Source organism: Bos taurus, chromosome 9, assembly GCF_002263795.3.
Source record: "Bos taurus isolate L1 Dominette 01449 registration number 42190680 breed Hereford chromosome 9, ARS-UCD2.0, whole genome shotgun sequence".
Lineage (NCBI taxonomy): Eukaryota > Metazoa > Chordata > Mammalia > Artiodactyla > Bovidae > Bos > Bos taurus.
In genome coordinates, this window is record NC_037336.1 from 42815819 (window position 1) to 42842463 (window position 26645).

Sequence of the window (26645 nt, forward strand, 5' to 3'; positions counted from 1 at the left end):
TTTTATATCATTTTTAAAATTTGTTTTGTCTGTTTTTGCCATGTGGCTTGTGGAACCATAGTTTTCTGACCAGGGATCTGTCCTGAGTCCCCAACACTGGAAGCGCAGAGCCCTAACCACTGGACTGCCAGGGAGTTCCCCTAAAGTATATTTTAATAGAAATTCCTTAGTTCAACATAAAATTTGCTTCAACATTTCTTTCATTTTTTTCAATTACCCTAAAAAACAGTTCCCACCTCCTTAGTTCCCTTCAGGTGGAGGTGAGTGTCAACATCCTTCAGTTCTGTCTTCTTGTGATAACCTGAGTGTTTTAAATAGTTCGTTTCTTTTTTAAAAAAAGAAATTATTTGAGTGTGCCAGGTCTTAGTTGCGACTCATAGTATCCTTAGTTGCAACATGCAAACCCTGGGTTGGGGCACGTGGGATCTATTTCCCTGACCAGTGATCAAACCTCGGTCCCCTGCATTGGGAGCACAGAGTCCTAGCCACTGGATCACTAGGGACATCCCAATAGTTCATTTCTTAACACTTGCTTTTCAAAAACCGAAACAATTAAATTACTCCTAAAATCTTTTTAATCTTGGCTTTTGTTGCATTTTTTTAGGAAAATCGTATCACAGATGATATTGGAATATCGACTTGGAAGGAGCAGACTTTTCTCTCCCATGGTGCCTTACTAGCAAAGAGCTGCCAAGCTGCAATGGAATTAGCAAAGCATGATGCTGAGGTTCAGGATATGGCATTTCAGTATGGGAAGCACATGGCTATGAGTCATAAGGTATTTGCACACCATTTCTGTTTTTTCAGTATTTAAATAGCTAAAATGATACACAAGAAGCCTTTTACCATTTAATAAACTGCTTTTATATATCAGAAACTGTTTACTGAGTACATAAAATCTATTGTTCATGGTGATTATTATGTAATATAAACAGTATGATTAGTGAGCACTGCATAATTTTGATAGAAAGCTAGAGCTTACTTAAGCCATATTTGTGATGTTTGTCTTTTCTTACCACCTGAAAGGTTTTTGAAAGAATTATTGCAAATTATTAAATAACATGTAATGTTGCTAGTAACAAAATGCAAGAATATTTGCGTTTTTGTTACAGTTTCCGTATAGTTCCTATGTAAAACATATTGTGGAAAGTTAATGAAATTTAGAAATATATGGAGTAAAATTGAAAGCTTTAATTCCAATAACTGAAATATAAAATGTCTTAAAGGAGGGAGGTTGAAGAGAGAGGAGATATATGTGTATTTGTGCCCGATGCACATTGTGCAGCAGAAACCACACACTGTAAAGCAGTTATCCTCCAATTAAAAATAAATTTTAAAAAAAGTCGTGTATACCTGTGGTGGATTCATGTTGATATATGGCAAAACCAATACAATATTGTAAAGTTAAAAAATAAAATTAAATTTAAAAAAAAGTCTTGAGATTAGCTGTTATATTGTTATGTCTGTTGCTGCTGCTAAGTCGCTTCAGTCGTGTCCAACTCTGTGCGACCCCATAGACTGCAGCCCACTAGGCTCCCCCGTCCCTGGGATTCTCCAGGCAAGAACACTGGAGTGGGTTGCCATTTCCTTCTCCAATGCATAAAAAGTGAAAAGTGAAAGTGAAGTCGCTCAGTCATGTCTGACTCTTCGCAACCCCATGGACTGCAGCCTACCAGGCTCCTCCGGCCATGGGATTTTCCAGACAAGAGTACTGGAGTGGGGTGCCATCACCTTCTCCATTGTTATATCTATGTATATGTTATTTTAAATTCCATTTAGTATGTATTTCTTAGATGCTGCTTAAACAGCTCATAAGAAGGGGGAAATATGTAATATTTCCAGATGAGTTTTTATGTACTTTATTAAATCATTGATTAGTTTATTAATATATTAATATAATTTCTAAATACTTAGCTTAAACTTAAAAAGGAAAATAAACTTAAATAAAAAAGGGATATTTTAGGGAAAAACTATTTAAAAAAATTTTTTTAAGATTATTGTTAATCATATGAGCTGTTCTTTTGCTTATTACGGTACATTTAAAAATTGTTCCTTAAGCTTTATTTTTCACACTATAATTGGTGCTTTCTGAATATGATTGAAACATGCCAAAGTATATGCATTTACTGATTTAACTCTTTGACTACTCTTTCTAGATAAATTCTGATCTCCTGCCTTTTATTAAAGAAAAGACCGGTGACTCCTTGACTTTTAATCTAAACTCAGCTCCTGTAGTCTTACACCAGGAGTTTCTTGGAAGAGATTTGTGGATAAAGCAGATCAGAGAGGTAAAATGAAATTGCTTTTATTTTAGATACCAATAGTATTTAGTTAATTTTAAAACATAACTCATATTTTATGACGATCTAAGAGCAGTAGTCATATAGAGCATATAGATCAGTCATATAAGAGCTTATTCATGTAACAGGTAAAATTCTTACTTTATAATATACAATTTTTGAGAGTTAAATGTTAGTTAAAAGTTAGAGACTACAGTACTGTATTTTCTTGTTATTTGAGTTTATAGAATACTGTAATACAAAACTAGTGCCTGTGGTGAATGCTAATTAACTCAGATGATTTTTTTTCCTAAAGGCTTTCAAAAATTGGGCTATGGTAATAGCACTACCCTTTAACTGACAGCAATTTCCCATCTGTAGACTCTAGCACAAGCTGCAGAATTCCAGGAGCTCCGTCTGTCAGCTCATTGGGTTATTTTAAAACAATCTTGGACCCTGAATACTCAAGTTCTGAGGCATTATCAAAGAAGAAAGAAAGGAAAAAAAAAGTGTAGTTAAGTAGGAGGAGTTAAGGAACTTGAATTGGGTAAATTTTCTACTTTTGTGTGAGAGAGAGACGGTATGGAAGATGAGAGGAAACTTTTTTGGATTTTTTTTAATCCAGAAACTCTGGTTTTAAAAGTTCTTGGCCTTTTATCCAGAGCTTCATGGAATTTATTTAACTTGGTGGTTCTAATTGATTGGGTTAATCTGAGACACAGCCTGGGGAACCAGGCCCAGTTGAGGTGGAGGTAGATAACATACGTAAAGCAGAGAGAGCAGAGATACCTGCTTTTGGAAAAATAAGATTTTCCCTCTCCCACCTCTCCTCTGTAACAGATCTCAAAATGCCAACAGCCAGCTTAAAATTCCTCATATTCACCAGGTAGAAAACGAGAGGATTCCTTTCTGGAGAAACTGTCAAACTCAGAGGAAAAGCCCTGCAGATGTGGACATTTGGGGCTCCCTCAGTAAACATGCCGTGTCCCTAACCAACTGCTTTACAGTGAGGTCCAACAGTTGACAAGCCTCGGAGTGTCCAAGGGCACAGAACTATCCAACTGAAGTAGAATAGCTAATAAAGGACCCTTGGGCATTTCAGAGCAGCCTCTGCCGTGAAAGAATGAGTCAAAAGCTAACTGATTAAAAAAAAAAAAAGGAAACAGAGACAGTGCAAGGAAAAAACAAAAATTCAAATGTACTGTAATCAATATATTCAGTGAGATAAGATAATAAATCCATGAAATAAGAACAAGTGATATGGTGGGCTTCCCTGGTGGCTCAGTGGTAAAGAATCTGGCTGCCAGTGCAGGAGACACAAGTTCAAACCCTGATCCAGGAAGATCCCACATGCCACAGAGCAACTAAGCTCAGGGGCCACAACTATGAGCCTGTGCTCCGGAGCCTGGGAACTGCAGTTGCTGAGCCCGCACGCCACAACTGCTGAAGCCCGTGTGCTCTAGAGCCTGTGCTCCACGGCAAGAGAAGCCACTGCAATGAGAAGCCCACGTGTGGCAACCTGAGAGTAGCCCCCGCTTGCTGCAACTAGAGAAACGCCTTCACAGCAATGAAGACCCAGCACAGCCAAAAATAAAGAAATAAATAAAATCATTTAAAATAAAAGGAACAGGTGATATGTAAAATGGGACAATTCAAAAATAAGAAATCAGAATTATAAAGTATAAAAATATGAAAGTAGATTTAAAAAAAAAATCAGAAGAGTAGAATAAATAAATAAGAAAATCCCCAGAAAACTGACTAAAAAGACAATAGGAAAATAGAAAAGGTAAGAAAATTAGAGGACCAATTGAAAGATCTTACATCTATGATGAGTCCCAGAAAGAGAAAACTGAAAATGAAGATGAAAAAATTAACAAAGGATTAAAGAAAAGAAAAATTCTAAGAATTGAGGGACCTGAAGGTGTCTCCAAATTGAAATGGTACTCTAAATTATGAATTTTAAAAGACCGACACCAAGTACTATCATTATCAAATTGTGAAACAGTGGGGATAAAGAAGAGATCCTAATACTTCCAGAAAGAAAAAGAAATACCAATGTACAAGGGATCAAGAGTTAGAATTGTCTTAGTGCTGACACTGAAAGCTTCAAGGCAGTGAAGTAATAACTTCAACATTCAAAGAGAAATTATTTCCAACTTAGAATTTTATGCCAGTCGTACTAGCAAATGTGATATTAAATAAAGACAACTTAAAACAGCATTTCAGAAAACCTCCTAAGCATTTTTTTTTAGGGAACCGGTTATATATTCTATCAAGGGAGTAACCAAAAAAGAAAAAGGCATGGAGTTTAGGAACTAGGGCATCAGCCATAGGTGTGAAGTGATAGGAATTCCCAGGACACTGAAAGGAAGAGTAATAAACAACAAGAAAGAAGAATGCCAACGATAAGAGCACTTGCTGTGTGCCACCTACCGTTCTAATGAGAAACCTGAGGCAAAGAGAGATTAACTTGAGCGCAGTCACACAGCGCTGGCAAGTGATGGAGCCAGTATGCAAACTCAGGCAGCCGACTACAGGACCCATATCCTTAAATACAGCAGCATGCTATACTATCTCTCCTCCAAGCAAGTCCTCGCTGATGGCTCTGCATCCAAGCCACATTGGAACAAGAGGACAGAGATGTCCAGAAGAAATATCTCTAAGGAAAACATGGAACTGATGATCCCCTAATGTGCTTGGCCATATTGAGAATTTAGGAACTATTAATGACAGGAACATAGAAACTAAGTGTACTAGTTACTACTTTTACCTGACACATTACCCCAAAACTTAACTGCTTAAAAATAACCATTTTAGGGGGCTTCCCTGGTGGTCTAGTGGTTAAGACTCTGAGCTTCCAATGCAAGGGGTGTGGGGTTGATCTCTGGTTAGGGAACTAAGATCCCACATGCTGCATGGCCTGGCCAAAAAAAAAATAATAATAATAATAACCATTTTATTATGTTCATGGATGGAATTGGGACAGTGCACAGAGGGGATGACTGCTCCATGATGTCTGGGACCTCGGGCGGGAAGACTCACAAGCTGGAGGTGATTCAGTGATGCTGGAAACTGGAATCATTTGGAGGCTCTAGTCACATCTGGCACTTGGGCTGGGCTGTCAAGAAAACAAGGTTTCTTACCAACTCAAGTACTCATACATGCCCCCCCACCCCCCCAACTTAGCTTGGCTTCTCACAAAATGGCAGCCTCAGAGTAGTCAGACTACTTACTTGACAACTCAGAACTCCAAACACAGAGCGTTCCTTCCAGCAAACAAGGCAGAGGCTGCATTTTCTTTTATGACCAGCCTCTGGTGTCACCTCTCATTTTCATGGTCTCCTTTGAAAATAATCACAGGCCCCCCCAGAATCAAGGGGAGGCACCCATGTACCTCATCTGTCACTGGTAACAATTTCAATCAGTTTGGGGTCCACTTCTATAAACAGCCACATTAAACATGTGAAATTAAATGAGGCAATTCTTAGCCATAGTGAAAAAATTTCAATGTATAAGAAAGGAAATATAATCATAATACTTTACATGGCTTAGAGAATAATATTTATATAGCATAAAAATGTGAATACCAAATACTAATTTAAACCAAAAAATACGATCACTGAGGAGAGGGTAAGGGAAAGGAATATGTTTGGTCATATGAGAAATGTAATTATTCCTGTTATCATAATAGGATCAATAGATAATGTCTAAAACTTAAAAATCAAGAAAGAACAGTACTTGAAGATAAAAGAAATAGCCAAAGAGAGGAAAAATGAGACAGACGAGGTCTGAAGAGTGCTAGGGTATTTTGTTAGAAGCCTTGCGCTATTCGAGTCTTTAATTACTATACAAATGTTTGTTTTTGTTTTTAAACCTTTAGTTTAAGATTTTATATACTTTGCTATAGTAATTGCACTTCTAATAATGTATCCCAGGAAAAATATCATAGATGTGGGCAAGATTTATATATTAAAATATATAGTAAGATACTAATTATAAAAGGAAGAAAATGAAAATTGATCCACTTGAAAATAGAAAAAAGTTAAATGAAGTATAGTACAAAGAAACATTATACAACTATTGAATATTGTATTACAAGGATTGTATTTGTGTGCTTTTTGACAGCTGAACCAAAAATATATATATACAGATGGCGTTAGTAGCTCTAATTGGGTTACATTAGAATACATTGCAAATTTATATACTTTGGTTGAAAAGATCCAGCTAAATATGTTAAATGAAAGCTATGAAGTCTCAGTTGGCTATTCACATATATACATATATAATATATATATGAGTAACACAGGTAAGAATTTTAAAGAAGCTTCACAGAAAAGGGACATATTTAACTCTTAGTGTCTTTGCAAGCTTACAAAGTTGTAAATATAGACTATATGAGAGTCCAGGATTTCCTAAACAGCTGGTGAAATATCCCCAAATCATTATCTTAAACTTGATTTTCAGCTCAAAGGGATATCCTTTCCAAATAGCCTATGCCTTAGGCATGAATTCAGGTAACTTCCCTCATAGCTCAGTTGGTAAAGAATCTTCCTGCAATGCAGGAGACCTGGCTTCGATTCCTGGGTCAGGAAGATCCTCTGGAGAAGGAGATAGCAACCCACTCCAGTATTCTCGCCTGGAGAATCCCATGGACAGAGGTGCCTGGCAGGCTGCAGTCCATGAGGTTGCAAGAGTCAGACACAACTTAGCAACTAAACCACCATCTAGGCATTAACTCTAGTAAATTAACTAGATCTTGTCCAGCGGTCAGTAAACTCTGCTGAGATGAAACCCATGAGCAAACAGGGTTATGTCCATCAACCTAGGTCTCCTGTGATCATCTCTAAATCCTCATCCTTCAGGAAAAACTAGCAGTTTATTACTCACTTCAGGGCTTTTAGGCCCTTCTTATATCTGCATGTCTGAGTCATGAACAGGGTCACAGAAGAAAAAAAGATGAATTCATCTGAAGCAAATAAGAAATGTAAGAAGTTAGTTTCTATCATGCAGGGAACAACATTCCTCAGGTTAAAAAACTCCTTACTTGAGTTTATTTTAATTTTCTAAATTATATTCATGTTTATATAAAGCTGTCTACAATAATAATCTTATTCTGTGCATATCCCCTAGTCAGAGTTAGGGAACACAATTTGGGTAACACTTGAGAGGGACATTCTATCCTCAATCTCAAGGAGGCTGCTTATTAATCCTGAAATTACTTCTAGTGCTCTCTTTCCAACTTCCTGTGATATTTTTCTCCTCTGCATTTTTATGATACTTTCTTCCCCCAGGTTTTGAATTTTATTGTAAGATTCTTAAGGATAATAGTGAATTTACTTTTGAATTACCAATGATACTTGCATAATGACTCACTTGGAGTAGTCATCCAATTGTGTGTTCTTGCTAAGTCTCTTCAGTCGTGTCCAACTCTTTGTGGACCACCCTATGGACTGTAGCCCTCCAGACCCCTCTGTTTATGGGATTCTCCAGGCAAGAATACTGGGGTGGGTTGCCATGCCCTCCTTCAAGGGATCTTCCAGACCCAGGGATCAAACCTGTGTATCTTATGTCTCCTGCATTGGCAGGTGGATTCTTTACCACTAAAGAAAGACTATCTTATGTCTCCTGCATTGGCAGGTGGGTTCTTTATCACTACTGCCACCTGGGAATCCCCAGTCATCCATTCAGTTCAGTTCAGTTCAGTCGCTCATTCGTGTCCGACTCTTTGCGACCCCATGAATCGCAGCACGCCAGGCCTCCCTGTCCATCACCAACTCCCGGAGTTCACTCAGACTCACGTCCATCGAGTCAGTGATGCCATCCAGCCATCTCATCCTCTGTCGTCCCCTTCTCCTCCTGCCCCCAATCCCTCCCAGCATCAGAGTCTTTTCCAATGAGTCAACTCTTTGCATGACGTGGCCAAAGTCCTGGAGTTTCAGCTTTAGCATCATTCCTTCCAAAGAAATCCCAGGGCTGTATTTGTCAAAAAGTGTGTGTGGTGTAGTCTTTTGGGGACAAAACTGGTGGCAGCTTGTTTTGTTAAATAGAAATAGACAAGGTGGTATTAACAGAAATGGCCCATAGAGGACCAGGATTTGGGAGACCTAGATTCTGGTTTGGGCTTTGCTAGCATCTGTTTCGGAGAAGCGAATGGCGACCCATTCCAGTACTCTTGCCTGGAAAATCCCAGGGATGGAGGAGCCTGGTGGGCTGCTGTCTATGGGGTTGCACAGAGTCGGACACGACTGAAGCAACTTAGCAGCGGCAGCATCTGTTTACCTTAATCACTTTCTTTAACATCTTTTTTATTATTTTTTTGTAAAATGATGGCATTGAACTAGATCATTTCTAAGGTCCCTTTCAACTCTTAAATCCAAGAAATTTCTTTTTTAAAAAACTCTTAAACAGGAAATGTGTGGTAAGAAAAAATATTTATCTGTATTAGAAGCTAAGTACTACCTTTGACACCTTTGAGAAATAGAAACATCTTGCTCCCAGTGATGAAAGACAATTATGATTTCTTATTGTCACATATAAAATTATTTCCCTGCTCTGCTCAGGTAGGTTTGAGTCCCATCTATCTTTTCAATTTCCTGCTTAGGGAGAGTGAGAATTAATGACTAGACAAGGAAGAGAAGAGGGAATTACATACCCTTAGTGCCCATTCAACATCACTGCAAAGCCAAGAAGCAGAGCACCTCTGAAATTTTTCGTATCACTCTATCCAACTTCCCCCTCCTCCCCAAGTCTTGAGATTGGACGGCACTCTTCCATTGCACCCGCAGTACACACACTATGCACTTCTATAAGAGGCAGTGTAGAGCCCCAAACCAGATCAGAAACAGCTGAAAGATATTTGTTGAGCAATGTCTCCATACTAAATTCTACAGATCCCTCCCTACCTAAATTTTAAATTTAAATTTGTAGCTGCTGAAAAATAATGATCAGGTAGAAATACTGATAGTGAATGGGTGATTCACCCTAGGGAAGTGAAGTCATTACTCAGCTATCATTTTGATTCCTAATAAAAGAAAGTTAGAATCTTTCAGAGAACCACAGAGCTCTGACTCTCTCAGGGACTCCAGGGGCTATTGCAGGTCAGCATGCTTTATTTTTAATGATCCTTCTAGTTTCCTGCTGCCATTACAATAAGAAATAAGAATTATGATAATTTTTTTCTTGGCTATGTCTGAAAGTACTGAAATGTCACTTAGGCTTGTGACATTCTGACACTGTCATAGCCGTCCACAAAATACCTTAAGTGAATACATACGACTGGTACTAAACTATAACTCACTTGTCCCTAGCTATCGTACGTTTTATTCAAAAAATAAAACATTCAAAAAAAATTGCTAGAAAAGGCTAGTGTGCACAAACGTAATACATGTATATTCTTAAACAAAAGAGAAGGTACACATTCAGAGAGTCCTCATTAATGCCATATGATATTTTTCTAATTATTTATGTTATTTTTTAGTAGTTTCAAAAGGAATAATACTGACAACATTCTCTACCATGTAGAGTATAGGCATTTGAAAGGGGACCACAAACACTTTGAAATGGCTCTAACTATCTCCTAAATTAAAATACTTCTTAAGGTTTTCTGATGCACTTAAGGAAACAAAGTGCTTGAATATAGGAGATAACAGCAGTTAGTTGTCTGAAGGTTGTCTGTGTGTTAAGAGAAACACAAATGTAAGGAATACTGTAGTTGATGCCATTTGGGCAGCTCAGAGGAAAGAGAGTTTGAATCTGGATGAAAATGTCAAGAAAGGGTTTGTAAAGTAAGTGATATCTGAGATTGTCCTTGAAGAAAAGCTTAACAATGAAGATGGGAGTGAGGGCTTCCTACACAACAGAAGCCATGAAGAAGAACAGCTGCAGATGGGCAAGTGTGCCATGTATTCAAAGGGAAAAAAATTATAATTTGGATGGAAGAGAAAAAACATAGGGCAGTATAGAGAAGATGAAGAATTGCCAAAATAGTACATAATGACTATGCTTAAAGACTTTGGTTCAAACAAAAACATGTATAGCAATAGCCAAAAAATGGAAGTGACTCAGTGCCCATCAAATGATGAATGGATAATGTATCCATGCAGTGGATTATTATCTGGCCATTAAAAGGAATGAAGTATTGATACGTATTCCACCATGACAAAAATGTTCTGGAACTGGATAGTGGTAATGGTTGCACAACATTGTGAATGTCCTAAATGTCATTGAGTAAAATGGTGAATTTTTCATGATGTGAACTTTGCCCCAACTGAAAAAATAAGACTTTGGGATGTTTGTAGAAAATGAACTTGATTCAGAAGTCATGGAGCAGAAACTGAAAGTTTTTGAGCCAGGTAATGTCAGGGTTTGAAATATGTTTTAGAGAGGTGTATATAACTACATTATGTAGAAGCAGAAGAGCAAGAAGATGCTATAGATACTGCAGTCAGAGTTGTGGGGAATCTGTTGATAAGTGCGGGGGGAAGGTCCTAATCAGAGTGTTGGCAATGAAAATGGAAAAGTAAGGAGGTTAGTTATAAAATTCACTTTAGAGAGGAAATGTATTGGACCTGAAAACTGATATGACAGGAAGAAGCTGGCAGATGTATACTAGTGAGGGGTGTTCAGAGGCCAAAACCAGGATATAGAACTTGGATAACAGGAAGAATTGTGCTATTAATAAAAATAGGGAAGTTAAGTGGGGACATTGGACAAGTTTGGGTTTTGACACGGTGAGCTTGGAGTATACCATCAGGGTTGGTGACCATCACCTTGGGACCTGGCCATCACCTTGGGAGATAGCTACTGGAGGAAGCAACTCAGTTCTGTCAGCCTCATTTCCTTGCTCATGGCCTTTGTGAGATCCAGGTAGATTTTTTTTTTTCTTAGTCAAACTGTCATTTTATATTTCACATCTCTTCTGGATTCCAAGAGAAGCATGGTAAGAAAAAGGGCTTAAAAGCGATAACAGGACTTCTGAACAGAGAGGGGTCTATCATGTAGGTAATAAAAGCCTCTGCTCTTTTTTAATGGGGTACCATGTGTTACCTCACTTCAGTCGGGTCTGACCCTTTGCAACCCTGCAGACTGTAGATTATCACAATTCTCTGTCCATGGGATTCTCCAGGCAAGAATACTGGAGTGGGTTGCTATTTCCTCCTCCAGGGGATCTTCCCAACCCAGGACTGGAACCTGTGTCTGTCATGTCAACCTGCGTCTGTTATGTCTATCTGCATTGGCAAGCAGGTTCTTTAACGAGCACCACCTGGGAAGCCCTAAAGGGGTACCGTAGCCTTCCTCATCTATGCATCTCTTCCTCTTACACTGAAGGGGAAGGAAGAGAATACAAGAAAGCTAATTCCATGGACATGCACATTTGCCTCCAAAAAACAGCTTTCCCTGGAGAGAGGTGGTAAAATCAGGTACCTACGCAGTCCAGTTCTGAAGGATGTTCACTTCCTTGCAGATGCCTTCTGTGCTTTCTTATTATTAATATTAGATAAGAATGATCAAGATAGCAAAGAGAAGGGCTGCCCTGTTCCTTTATATTCTGACACCTTTCCAGCTCCATAACTGGAGAGCCCATGCAAAGATAGGCTCCATAAAGGACAGAAATGGTATGGACCTAACAGAAGCAGAAGATATTAAGAAGAGGTGGCAAGAATACACAGAAGAACTGTACAAAAAAGATCTTCACGACCAAGATAATCACGATGGTGTGATCACTCACCTAGAGCCAGACATCCTAGAATGTGAAGTCAAGTGGGCCTTAGAAAGCATCACTACAAACATAGCTAGTGGAGGTGATGGAATTCCAGTTGAGCTATTTCAAATCCTGAAAGACGATGCTGTGAAAGTGCTGCACTCAATATGCCAGCAAATTTGGAAAACTCAGCAGTGGCCACAGGACTGGAAAAGGTCAGTTTTCATTCCAATCCCAAAGAAAGGCAATGCCAAAGAATGCTCAAATTACCATACAATTGCACTCATCTCACACACTAGTAATGCTCAAAATTCTCCAAGCCAGGCTTCAGCAATATGTGAACCGTGAACTTCCAGATATTCAAGCTGGTTTTAGAAAAGGCAGAGGAACCAGAGACCAAATTGCCAACATCCGCTGAATCATCGAAAAAGCAAAGGAGTTCCAGAAAAACATCTATTTCTGCTTTATTGACTATGCCAAAGCCTTTGACTGTGTGAATCACAATAAACTGTGGAAAAGTCTGAAAGAGATGGGAATGCCAGACCACCTGACCTGCCTCTTGAGAAACCTATATGCAGGTCAGGAAGCAACAGTTAGAACTGGACATGGAACAACAGACTGGTTCCAAATAGGAAAAGGAGTCCGTCAAGGCTGTATATTGTCACCCTGCTTATTTAACTTCTATGCAGAGTACATCATGAGAAACGCTGGGCTGGAAGAAACACAAGCTGGAATCAAGATTGCCGGGAGAAATATCAATCACCTCAGATATGCAGATGACACCACCCTTATGGCAGAAAGTGAAGAGGAACTCAAAAGCCTCTTGATGAAAGTGAAAGTGGAGAGTGAAAAAGTTGGCTTAAAGCTCAACATTCAGAAAATGAAGATCGTGGCATCCGGTCCCATCACTTCATGGGAAATAGATGGGGAAACAGTGGAAACAGTGTCAGACTTTATTTTTCTGGGCTCCAAAATCACTGCAGATGGTGATTGCAGCCATGAAATTAAAAGACGCTTACTCATTGAAGGAAAAGTTATGACCAACCTAGATAGCATATTGAAAAGCAGAGACGTTTTGCCAACAAAGGTCCGTTTAGTCAAGGCTATGGTTTTTCCAGTGGTCATGTATGGATGTGAGAGTTGGACTGTGAAGAAGGCTGAGCGCCGAAGAATTGATGCTTTTGAACTGTGGTGTTGGAGAAGACTCTTGAGAGTCCCTTGGACTGCAAGGAGATCCAACCAGTCCATTCTGAAGGAGATCAGCCCTGGGATTTCTTTGGAGGGAATGATGCTGAAGCTGAAACTCCAGTACTTTGGCCACCTCATGCGAAGAGTTGACTCATTGGAAAAGACTCTGATGCTGGGAGGGATTGGGGGCAGGAGAAGGGGACGATAGAGGGTGAGATGGCTGGATGGCATCACTGACTTGATGGACGTGAGTCTAAGTGAACTCCGAGAGTTGATGATGGACAGAGAGGCCTGGTGTGCTGCGATTCATGGGGTTGCAAAGAGTCGGACACGACTGAGCGACTGAACTGAACTGAACTGAACTGAAGAGCCCAGCAAGGATTGCTTCCCCTCCCAAACCAAACTCAGCTAGCTGGCTGCTTCAATGTGGAGGCTGACAGATCTAGTAGATGTCTGATTTGTTACCTTTTGAAATCCTCATACACTGTACCCAAACCATTCTAGGATGAGATATCCTTCCTCCCTTCCTCTGTCCACCAATAGATCTTATATATACATACTAAATTATACAGCTTCACACCAATGCAAATGCAAAGCGAACTTGTTTTCAGTAAGACCTGAAATTCCTTTTCTCAAAAGGAGTCAGTGATATTTCTGGCAGTACCAAAGCAGACCTTTAAAATATCATTATCTTTTTAATTTTTGCAGCCACCAATGTAATCTTTTATTCAAACAAGAATCATTAGTGAATAATTGGTTAAAACAGTTGGATGAATAGTTAGTAAGGGAACCAAATAGTCACAGGGACTCAACGCACCCTTACAGATTACATATTGAAGACAGAGGGGAGAAGTGAACAAACTTAGTCTCACCAATAATAAGACAGCTGATACTGCATGACTCCTAATGTAATGGAGAAGTGTGCAACATCATCTGTGTAGCTGTCTTTCAAAACTATCTTCACCTAAATCTAATCATGTGAAAACAAGTCCAGGATAAGGGATATTCTTCAGGGCAACTAACATGGATTCCTTTTTAAAATGACATAAAAGAGAGAAAAGGTGGTGGTGTGGAGACTGTTGTAGATGAGAAGAGATTAAAAAGCTGTGACATCCAAAGGGAATGTATAATTTTTAATTTGATCTTGGATTGGGATATACATACCTCTAAAGGATTCCATTGGTTGGACTAGAAATTTTGAATATGGACATTATGTTAAATATAATAAATGTTAAAATTATTAGATGTGGTCATGGGTTTGTAATTGTGTAGGAGAAAATGCTCTTATGAGATAAATGCTGAGGGACATATTTAGAAATGAGACATCGTTATGTCTATAACTTAATCCCATATAGTGAGCAAATGATCATTTAGAGAGAAAACAAAGACGGCAGTATATTAGCAACTAACCAGTCGAGTTGGAGAGCAAATAGGTGTTCTTTATGTCCTTTCAACTAAAAAATTTTAAAAGAAAGTTAGTTTAAGATGAGAATCTTATTTTTTAAATTGTTATTCTAAAACATAACTGGTAGCATTGGGGAAGAATAACATGATAAGTAGAGGTGATCCGTCTCTAGCAATTTCTGCACTCCCTGCTGTGGAATATTATTTTTCTGCTTTTAGAAAAAGGTTTTTCCATATCCAGTTTTCAAGTCCAGATAATAGTAGTTAGAAACTGGAAGCAGTTCATTTTTGTCATCCAGTCCTTCTTTGTTACCTGACTTATAAAAAAGCATTTGTTTCTTAAAGTAAAAGACCACATTGTACATCCATTACTTACCAACAGGGAATCTATCTGCCTTTGGTCTGCAGAGGCTAGTATATAAACGTTTTGGAATTAATCCCTCTGTGCATCCTCTCAAGTCAGAGCACTGGCTTTGTTTTCTCTGGTGTGGAATATTGTTTTGCAGCGCTCACTGTAGCTGTCAGAGGAGGCCTTCCGTGTCATGAGCACTGGCACACAACTTGTCTGTTTTCACATTTTTTTTTTTAAGATAAAACAAGGTTCAAACCACACATTCTCTGTGAACTGCTAAAGACCGGGAAAAATTACTTTCTTTTCTCATGACCTGGATTGACAAGAAGCACACCTACAGGAGCCAAAGGATGAGTGAATCCCTTTTAAAGACCCAAGTAATGAAGCCCTCAGGGAATTGGCGTGCGTGGCAGAATTTACAGTGGCTTCTGGAGATGAACAGTGTGGCAGGAAGAGGTTCAGGACTGCCGGCTGTTGAAATACAGTCTGCATTTATTTTATATCAGCCTATTTTGGGCCCCAGTGAGAAAGTTATTTTAATATCTTGCTCTGCTAGAAATATACATGGTAAGTGGCAGATGTCAAAAAAGGGGGGGGGGGCGGATAAAGTTACAGCACTGCATTCTCCTTGAGACTTACAGAGTTTATGTAGTTGTTCTCTTTTTAGCCTTTGAAATAAACCCTGATACATACAGAAGCCGGATGATAGGCATAGTCCACATCAGTGACCCTCAAATGACTCAGAATTCAGGGCTAGGGTATTAAGGACCTACATTTTCAACAGGCTGCCCAGGTGATTCTGATACAGCCAAGCCAGTACTTGGGAACACCTGGTCTGACCCAGTATGCTTATTTTACAAATAAGAAAATGAAGATCCATGTAAAAATTTAAAATTTCTTGAGGTGTTATCCTATTATGGACTTGAAACCATATTTCCTTTCTCCCAGCATAGCCATTTCTCAGGAGGTCACAGTGCCTCTTAAAGTGGTCACAGTTAAGAGCTTAGGTCACCAGTTTCCCTCTGTAGACAGGGCCTACTTACCACCTGAGGTTTGGAGGTGCACATTTGAAATCTGAGGTCTCATGACCTCCATTCAGGCTCTTTTCTTTTCAGTCACTGTTATCAAGGTTGAGACTCTTAATTACTCTAAACCGCTGCATCTATGAGAGGCTTGGTAGATTATTTTTCTCTGTTCTCTTCTTTTGTTGAGTTTCACAAATTTCTTGAATTTATTTTTTATAGATTCCTATCTTCAGCTTACTTCTAAATAGAAGTTGAGTAATAAAATCAAAATACGGTACTGTTCAATATGAGTAAAAATTATTTTTAAGACAGCAGATATTGACTTCCCATTAACTGAATACTGACTGAATCTAAACACCCAGCTTCCCTAGAACTAGGAATGATATGAACTTTGCTCTGTAAGTCTCCTGAATAAACAGTATATAACCAGCACTTACTAAGAAAGAGCGTTTATCCATTTATTCACTCTTTCACCAGATACTGACCATCTCCTGTCTATAGGCACTGATCTAGACATGGACTACAGTTATGATCAGGAGAGAAAATGTCCATATTCTCATGGAGCTTAGAGGGAGATTGTATGTGAAAACAAGATTACACAACCCCCTAGAGGAAGAGATATTTATTTGTTCTGTTCCTTGCTGTGTCTCCAGTGCCAGAGCAATATCCAACACCCATCAGGTACACAGTGGACAAGTATTGAACGAATGAGCACCGTCAGATGAAACAGAAATTATGGCCCTCCTGAAATTAACTGTTTTATAAGCTGAAACAATTGGTAACATTCAATAAGAAATGTTATTTATGTAGGGGATTAAGCCATGTGCACTTTTTTTCTAATTTGCCGTATTTTATAAGCTCTAAAAGCTTTTTGTGAAAAAAAAATTTTATATCAGAGTGTACTTCCAGGTGTGTGTCTGACATACGTGGATATTAACTCACATAGCAGCTGAAAATATGTATCTATAAAGATCTAATTATAGTATTTTATTTTATAAAATAAATGATACTTTTATGTACAAGCTAAAGCAGTCAAGGATGAAATGGTCTTCACAAGACTGGAATGTTTGTTGTGACAAAATAGAAAGGACATTCAGGTGAGCAGCATGTCAACAGTTACAGTTTGTTCAGGTTGTATTGGCTGTGGCTGTCATTGTCTGTAGGGTTCTAGTCTCTCAGCTTTCAAACATTTAAGAGCTGATGTTAAACAAATAGGGATTTACATACATGGTATTTCTTTGCCATCATCCCCAGCAAAGCATATCTCCACCATGTAAAAGGTGGTGGCCAATCTAGGAATACAAAATAAAATGAGAAGGTTTGCAAATAGCTGTGATTCTATTAAAAAAGAAAAAAAAAGGGTGAGGTTTAGCTTCCCCAGTGGCTCAGCAGTAAAGAATCCACCTGCAACACAAGAGCCTCAGGAGAAATGGGTTTTGTCCCTGGATCAGGAAGATCCCCCTGGACAAGGGCATGGCACCCCACTCCAGTGTTCTTGCCTGGAGAATCCCATGAACAGAGGAGCCCAGCGGGCTACAGTCCTTAAGGCTGCAAAGAGTTGGATACCACTGAAGCAACTTAGCTGGTAGAATGGAGGTGGGGGAACTTAGTATGCATGTGATTCTATAAAAATGTTGAATCCTGTACACTTGAAACTAAAATAATATTGTAAATCAATTCTTCAATTTTTTTAAAAAAAAGAAAATAGCTTGTGACTGATTAAAGCACAAGTACTTCAAAATAATAGAATTCTCTATGATGATTAGTTTATAAGCAACGTATGTGATGAGACTACTCTAGATGTCTTTATCTGTAAGTAGCATTGTAGTCACTGTTACTATATGAAGAAACTGATTTTTTTTTTCTGAGACTATTGAGGAAATGGCTTAGTACCTCCAAAGGAAAAGTCCACCTCCATCGTTGTAAATTATAGTTTCTCTGCACTTTACCCTGCAACATTAAGATATGAAAGGTACTCAACTTTCTCACTTTCAACAAACACCACTTTCAACACTTCTCACATGTCCTTTATGTTAAACACTAAGATGAGAACGTTGAAAGTGCTAGAATGAAGAGGAGGTAGATAGAACAGAAACACAACTAAAAGTAGTGAGGAAATGGCTGACACGTTACAGAAATGAGTTGTTTGATAGTATAATTCTGTGGGGCTCCCAGTTTGTGCATCATTGGAAGAGTGCTGTGCCTGAGAAACCCATGCAAGAGACAACCCTTGCCTGAGAAACCCAGCAAGAGACAAGGGAAAGGACGAACAATTGAAAAGGTGGAAAACTGGTGACCACAGAATCAGCCTCCATGTCAGATATCCCTTAATCCAAAATGAATTTGAGAGACAGGTGAGAATTTGAGAACTTGAAGACTAAGCATATTGTGAAATGCTGCTGCTGAAGTTTTGGTCACAAGCCATGGATTATTCATGAGATCAAAGCCAGTTCATATTTGCATGATATCAAAGTGAGTAGCTAGGTCATGAGTGCACCATGCAGATGTTCTGGGGCTCCACACCACGCCTGCAGAAGTTACAGTGTTGGGAGAGAGATTTCAGTGTAGACAGAATTGTTTTAACTTGGGGAAAAGACAAGTCTGTCCCTGGACAGTAGATATAAAATACCTGAGCAGAGAGAAGAATGAGCCTCATTTTAAAATATCTGCAAGAACCGACTCTTATTCCTGCTGGTATATTACATCTCAGGACTAAATTCAAACCCTTCTTAGTTCACTAAAAATCTTAGATCCCAAAAACATCTTTGAAGAACAGATTGAAAACCACAGATTCTTTTTTACAATACATAGGTTGCAGAGGCCTTTTGTTTCATTGAAATCTTGCAATTCCCAGTTTTAACTAAGGCATTTGTGATGGTGTCAAAAGCTATACATGAGCAGTATCTTATTAGAAGTTGCTTTTTATGAAAATAAGAAAAACAAAATTAGGCCTCTTAGGATAAATTTTTTTAAGATTATAAAGAAGCAAAAAGATTTTAAACTAATGTTATAAAGATCTCATTTTCTCTCATGAAAATAATTGCCCACATTTAGTGTCATTATCTGTATAGTGTCACTTTGGACTCAGAAACAAAATGGTCTCAAGACCTAACCTATGTATAAGTTGAAGGGCACTCGTTCTGTGCAGGGGTGGCAGGAGTTTTGTTCTCAAGTCCACAGAAGATGAGCTAACCTACCAGCAAAGACTAACACATTGGTTGTCTCTATCATGTTCGGATTTGATAAATAATGCTTTTGAGTATATGTTTTAATTTCAAATTGTTTTTTAATAACTAAAAATATTAAAATTTGACCTTATATAGGATGTCTCCTCACCTCCAGCTTTCTTCCTTCTCCTCATCCCTGGTGACAGTGGGATGAGTTGGGGGTCTTTTACACAATACCACATATTAAAAATTATGCCAAAGGGAGTGGGGAAAAAATGAACCCACAGATTGCTTACTAATTGTACAGAAGGAAATAGATCATTACAGTGAAACCATCTGATAGTCACCACTTAAACCCAGTGATCAAATTTATAGCATTACCGAGATACAGGAGAGCCTGACATTTGGTGCCTCCTGAATCGATGCAGTTGAAGTATATAGTATTCCATAGAAGATATTCTTGCAAGAAATGTTTAATCTAAATCTAAGCAAGCTTCTTCAGACCCAACTTTGAGTTTGTAAGCAAACAGGGACAAGTTAAATGACACAATGAAAAAGTGATAATAATAAAAGAGAGACATTTTATACAACAGCTGTCCTGGTCTCCTCAAAAAGTCAGTTATTTCCATCAAAAAAGTTAATGATTTTTATTTTCATTTCTTAAAAAATGAGGAAAGGCTAGTCTAGATTTAAAAGGCAAAACAGAGATAAAAGCCAAATGCAATGTGTGAATCTTGATTAATTCTAGTTTGAGAAGAAAAGCTAAAATAAAATATATTCTTGGGACAACTAGAGAAATGTGAGTATGGATTGTATATCAGATGGTATGGCATTATTGTTTTGTTTTGTTTTTTTTAATTTGAAAGTGGTCGTGTATGAGTTGTCCTATGCTTAGGAGATGTTTGCTGAAGCATGAAGGAATGAGGAGTCATGGTGTCTGCCACTATCAAACCTAGAGTATATATGTGTGCTTGTAGTACTGAACTTTCAACTCTTCAATACATTTGAGAGTTCTGTATATATGTATATACATACAGACGTGTATGTTTCACTATATACTATGTAGAGATAGAAGAGGAAGTGGAGAGGGGGAAGAAAGTTGGCTTATTCTTTGAGAAGAAAAGTTATAGAAATACTAAGTGACTTTTAAAGAACTAATTGATTTTCCCCTCTTTTCTATTTTAGGCTCAAGAGAAAGGAAGATTAGACTATGCTAAGGTAGGTAGATTTTGTACATTCTACACAATTTTATACACTTGTATTTGCTATTTGGTTTTTATTTATATTTGAAAAGTAAAAAGAAAAGCATCACATTCAAAACTAAGGGACCTTCCATGTGAAGTAACAGGTAAAATGGGATTCATTTAATGGTAAGTTTATTTATTGAATGCCTACTTCTTTCCAGACACTGTGTTAGGCATCAGGAATACGAGAATAAACCAGATCAGTTCTTTCATTCATGACATTTACAAACTAGTTGAGGAGGTGATTAATAAACAACTAAATGGATACATAATATAATGTTAACTGGTGGTAAGTGCCCTGAGGAAAAATTAACTGGGTAAGATCACTAACTGTTGCTGGAAAGATGTCTTTGGATTATGGAAAAGAGCTTTTAGCATCATCAGGTAATACCTGGGAAGCACCATCCAGGGAAGGTTTGGATTCCTAGAGGCAGTAGTTTTCATATAACCTGTGGAGCTTTTGAAAACATACATGCCTGTGTTACCACAGCACCATACCTCTTTCACCAACATCAGAATGCCCTGGTAGGCAGAGCTGGCCAGGGACAGGATGGAAGGGTTTGAAAAAAGGCTCCACAGATCATTTTGACACATAGCCTTGTTCAAAAACTGCTGTGGGATGTTGGATTTCAGTGCACCTGTGCAAGCCTTTGAACACAGTTGGGTTTTCTCCTGAGGAACAAATGGAGTATTTTTGCAGGTGTGTGGGATGTATACAGCTGCTTGACTAAAGGAACGTGCTAACCATCTGGTTTTTATAACAGTCGAGAATAGCCAGAGCGTGAGCACACCTGTACTCCAAAGACAAGGAGGAAGAAATGGGACCTGTAAGAGCTCTGCTTGCACTGGGACAGCTGGAATCCCCCCGGTGATCTCTGCAGGGCTGATCTAGAACCTTGTGCTCTTGGCAGCCCTGAAGTGCACACCCACGGTTCCATGCCTTTTCTTTGCCTGAAGTGCAGTTCTTTCCTTCTCGGTCTCACAAACGTATGTGTGCTTCAAGAAAAATTAGATTAAGAGTGGTATCTCTATACTGAAGACTTCTGTGTCTGTCACTCTATCTTTGATGTCTGTGCTAAGTCATTTCAGTCATGCCTAACTGTTTGTGACCCCATGGACTGTAGCCCACCAGGCTCCTCTGTCCATGGGATTCTCCAGGCAAGAGTGTTGGAGTGGGTTGCCATTTCCTTCTTAGATGTCTACTTGAGCCTTATACCTAAATGGTCTCCCACAGGCAGAGATGCTCAAAGCATCTTAAACTGAACTCGATATCTTCCCAACATCTCTGGTCACCTTTTCTTTAGTAGACTTTATTTTTTAGAGCAGTTTTTAAGTTCACAGCAAAACTGAGCAAAAAGTGTAGAGAGTTTGCATTACCCTCTGACACCACACAAGCACAGCCTTCCCCACTGTTAGCGTCCTACAGCAGATTGGAACATCTGTTATGATCAATAAACCTGCATTAATATATCTTTATAACCCAAAGTCCATCATTGACATTACGGTCTAGTGTTAGTGTTGTATCTGTGGTCCTTATTACTTGTTCTGTCTCCTGATGTTGTCTATCATCTCACCAGTGAATCATGTGAGAAAATTAGAAGTCACTCTCAAATGCCCTTACCCCTCACCCCTGTGTTCCATGACCAAGTCATACCAGTTTTATAGCCTACATTTTCTTAAATCCAGTCCCTCCTCTCGATGCCTCTTCCATTGCTCACATTGTATCCTGCTCTGAACCACTAGAAAGCCTGTGACTGGTCTCTATGCCTCTCTTTTGTCCCCAAAGATCCATCACCAGCCAGAATGTCTATCTAAACCACAAGTCTGGCAGTTTCACACTGCATCTTAAAACGCTTCCTTGGCTCCATGTTTTCTATAAGGCACATTCAAAGCTTACTAGAGTGGCATATAAAGCACTGTGATCTCGGTCCTTGGAGGGACTCTGCAGCTTCATGTCCTCCACCCTGTGTTCCAGTGGCACCAAATTACATAAAACATACTGTTTCTGTTCTCTGTGCCTTGACCCGAGCTGTCCCCTCTGCTTGTAATGCAGCAGTGTCCCCCTTTATCTGGCTTCCCCTGCCTCTTCTGTAAGGCTTAACGTAGGATCATCTCCAAGAGAAAGTCTGCCTGGTTCCCTGGGCTGGATGAGGTTCTTTCCTCCTTTCTCTAGTACACTGTGCATCTCTGTCATGCTTCACTCCATTATTCATCATGACCATTTGTGAGAAAGATCATAGACTGTCAGCTCTTTGAGGGCAGAGATGGTAACTTATTTGTACGCTTGGTGCCTAACACAGTGCTTGGCACTTGGTAAACGGTGAGTGAGTGAGTGAGGTTATAAGAAAATAGAAGACCCATGCCATTAGTTGCAGGAGAAATTCTGGTATATGGTTTTTTATTTCAGTCACAGAGGAAAGGAAAGCTTTTGACACAAGTTGCAAGTATCAGCAGGGATAAGAAGATTGCTTGAGAAAGTTAATGAACTAACTTGGAGATAAATGCTGGGATTTCACTATGATAAAGGAAATAACTTATAAGAAAAAATTAAGGGCAGTGACATCATGATTTGGCAATAGAATGATTATATATCATTGCTGCTTATTTATGACTCAGAAAACTCTGAGGATTTCTTATTGCAGAAGTACCTGCCAGTGGAAGAGACTGGAAGAAAAGGAAAAAAAGAAAATGGAGACACAGATAAACACTCTGAACCAAGCAATGGCTCTGTCACCAACTCACTGCAAAATTATTATCAGTCACTTAATCTTTTTGGTTTCCCCTTAGTTTCCTTAGTATGAGAGGAGCAGGTTACAGTATTTTCCAGTATGCTTGCCTGGAAAATCCCATGGATGGAGGACCCTGGTAGGCTACAGTCCATGGGATCGCAAAGAGTTGGACACGACTGAGTGACTTCACTTTCTTTTTTTCTTTCAGTTTCCTTAGTATGAGAGGAGCAGGTTATAACAGTGCTGTTCTACTCTCCAGGCCCAAACTTGAAAGGAGACATTCTTTTTTGGGGGGGTGGGTGGAGGGAACATTCTTATCTTATATACTATTAAGGTCCAGATTCATTCCTTCATCTACTTCATCCACCCAAGCATGGTGGATCTGATATTTAATATATGCAAAGACCTAACCTAGACCTTCCTATCAAAAGTCCCCCTTTGCTCTGTTTTTTTCCTCCTTAACATTTATCATAATCTACAATTATCATTTTTATTTAGTTCCCTGTGTTCTGTTTCTTTTTCCAGTAGACTGTAAGGCAAGACCTGAAGGCAGGGCCTTCAGTGGCCTTGTCCATCGTAGCATCGTCTGTGCCCAGCACAGGCTTATATACAGGAGTGCTTGACAAATGTGTATGGACAAGGCCTGCATTAGTGAGATGCTAGAAGTGCAGGCAGCTCAGAAGTCTGGGATTGGGGATCATAGACTCAAATTAGCCATTATGTAGTCAGTGTACGATAGGACACTGTCCATCCCTATGTTCAGTAGCCCTAAGATTGCCTTCCCAAGCACCCAGTGACAATAGTTCTCATGCCAACTAACAGAAACCCACCCTACTGGAGTATGTGGTGTTGTGCAGATATTTAAGGGCATAACTTGATCTCAGCTGTTAACCCAGACCTGTTATCCATGCATAGACCCAAATCCAAGCACCACAGATAGAATGATTGTATCCATCTCTGCCAAGTGTCCGGGAGACGTCTGCAGAACTGTCTCTTATGCTGCATATCATGGGCCCATGATGAAGTCCTGGTCTCATGCTGACTGATGCAGGCATCGTGCTTTGGCAGCTTAGGGCTCCCCTGGTGGGTTTACCTGTAAAACTACATTTTAAAAACTCAGTGGCCATTTCTGGAGAGTGTCATGAAATTTATTTATTGCTGGATGTTTCTTTATTTCCAAGTGGTGAACATTTTCTCAAAAGCCAAGTTTTATCTGAAAAATCAGATTTTAAGTACAAATTATTTTGGCCATTTTCTCTGTGGCTTCATATGCCATCTCTCCAATTTTGTCAGTCTCAGAATGGCAAGAAAGTAGAGGAGAGGGTAGAAGTGGTGATCAAAATCGGTCTCAGCTAGATCTCTATAGAGTGTCAGTCACATTCAACAAAACAGTGGTATGTCGTCAAACACTCAGAAAAGAAATTGAATTACTTCTTAATTGAGTTCCTGTTGCAATGGAGCCTGGATTGTGAATGCTTTACACTGCTGCAGTGCCTTTCACCTACAGATATTAAAGCACTCAGCAACTATCCCTTCATTAAGTCTGTCGCGCTTCTGGAAAGTGGTTAACACCAGTCCTGGAGCACTCTACCCACTCCTGAAGCTCATTCACCTGAGGCTGGCCTAGGATGGAAGCTGTTGACTGTAAGGTGATCCTACCCAGCTTCTAAAATGAAAAAACAAGAAGTGACTTACGTAGTTAAAACTGTAGAAGTTTTATTGGACAGAATGTATTTACCAGAAGTGAATTGTGACCAAAAATCTGGTGCTGACAGTTTTGCTCACGTATGCAGTACAAAGAGGATCTTCTTTACATGACTGGTGTTCAGCCCTGAGTGTGCCTCTCTTAGGGAATAGGGGACTATTCCGTGTTCCCAAGGTTTCTGGCCCCAAGCAGATTGAGCTCAGTGTTAGAGGGAAGAGTGCCACCTATTGAATTGTAGAAATTCATGGACATGTGTGGGGACCCGTGGAGAAGTGTCTCAGGCCACATTCACTCTTGGTTTGCTATGGTAACTTAATATGTGTCTGAAGGAAAACAAGTATGTTGGCTACTCTTAGAAAAACATCTACAAACGTCTGTGTATTTTCCCCAGCTGGAGCTGAGCGTATGCCTGTAGTTTAGCCTACTGCTCCTTGAAAGAAGCATGCTGCTCAAAGACTGAGGCAGATGGTATTTTTACCACTTCAGGCAAAACATGGCACCTATGGTTCGGGTTTCTACAATTTTAATTTTTTAACACTTTCGAGATGGCAGGGATACAGAACTTTTCTCAATTTCTTTTTAATAATTGCCTCAGATATACAGATTATGGATAAATATCACTTGGTCAGAACCAGACTCTCAGCCCTGTGGGCTACCCTCCTGCTCAAGTGCCTAGGACTAGGCCTTACATGGGCTTTGACAGTCATGCCAATTTTGACGCAAAGACTCTAAATGGTTTATAGGAGCTTTCTTGGTATTCATCTCCAGCCTTTACTGTGTGTAGTTCATATAATTTTCCCATGACGCAGTACAGAAAAGAAAGTTGTTTTTTGTGTCTTCCCACTGAGGTTCACTTGAAGCACAGAGAATTGCTCAAGGTTAAGCACTTGGTAAAGAAAGATTTTGCATGTGTTAGTTTATCAGGCATCCAATTCTCAGTCAAATGTGAGAGAGGCTTTTTGAAAGGAGTGGGGTTTTTGCTATCCCCTCTCCCGGAATTCGTTCAGGTCTCAGGGTAGCCCTTTCCCCTGCCTCAGGAGCAACGTCTAGAGCCCCTGCCCGCTTCGTCCCTCCCCACGCTCAGGCCTTGCACATTTTATTATAAAACACATTTGCATAGGGTACACATTAAAATTCCCTTCCCAACAGCAAACTGCCGTCCACAGACATTTGCATTTGCATGATCACACATCATCACTTCCTCTCGTGTCCTGGTTCTCCTTTCCACGGCTTGCCCTTTTAGCCGTTTCTTCCCATGTATTATCCATAGGTTGCTTCAACCATTTTGCTGCATATCAAATCTAAAATTCTTTTTTGAACCAGTGTAGGAAATTTTCTATAAATATTATTGTCCTTTCTTTACTGACAAAGCCAGATTTTTTTTTTTTTTTTTTTTTGGCAGACAGTTTTAGCCGGCTTGTTCTTTCTCATAACCCTAGCTAACTGGCTCTGAGAATTTTTCATGTTGGCACATTTAGAGACCAGATGTTGCTGTATTTTCTTTTCCCTGTACCCCTTTCTTGGGCAGATGCTCCTTCTCCTACTCTGGGACTTTGCATTAGCTCCTTTGGTAAAATTTTCCAAACAGCATCATTGTATGCACTAAATCTCTCATTTCCTCTAACCTCTTGAAGCTGTCTTAACATTTAGGATTTCTGGTTTTGTAATAATTATGGAGACTATCTAGAAGCAATGACATTCCCCCCTCTTTTTTCATTAAGAATTTGTGGCCTAATTATATGAGATGTTTATAATATAATTTAAAGGAAAAAATCCAAATCCAGATACCATTAAGATATGAGTGCAATTATATAACATTTTATATGCTTGATAAAGACTGGATGACAACTTG

At 39.2% G+C, this 26645-nt stretch overlaps 1 protein-coding gene across 3 annotated transcripts in view; it reads left to right on the forward strand.

The window, feature by feature from the left end:
* PDSS2 (decaprenyl diphosphate synthase subunit 2) overlaps positions 1-26645 on the forward strand; it is a 276315-nt gene that overhangs the window by 215049 nt on the left and 34621 nt on the right. For all 3 annotated transcript variants that reach the window (XM_024996619.2, XM_059889703.1, NM_001100385.1), the window contains 3 exon segments: positions 605-778; positions 2157-2288; positions 20301-20333. In XM_024996619.2, coding sequence (XP_024852387.1) covers positions 605-778; positions 2157-2288; positions 20301-20333 — 339 coding nt within the window.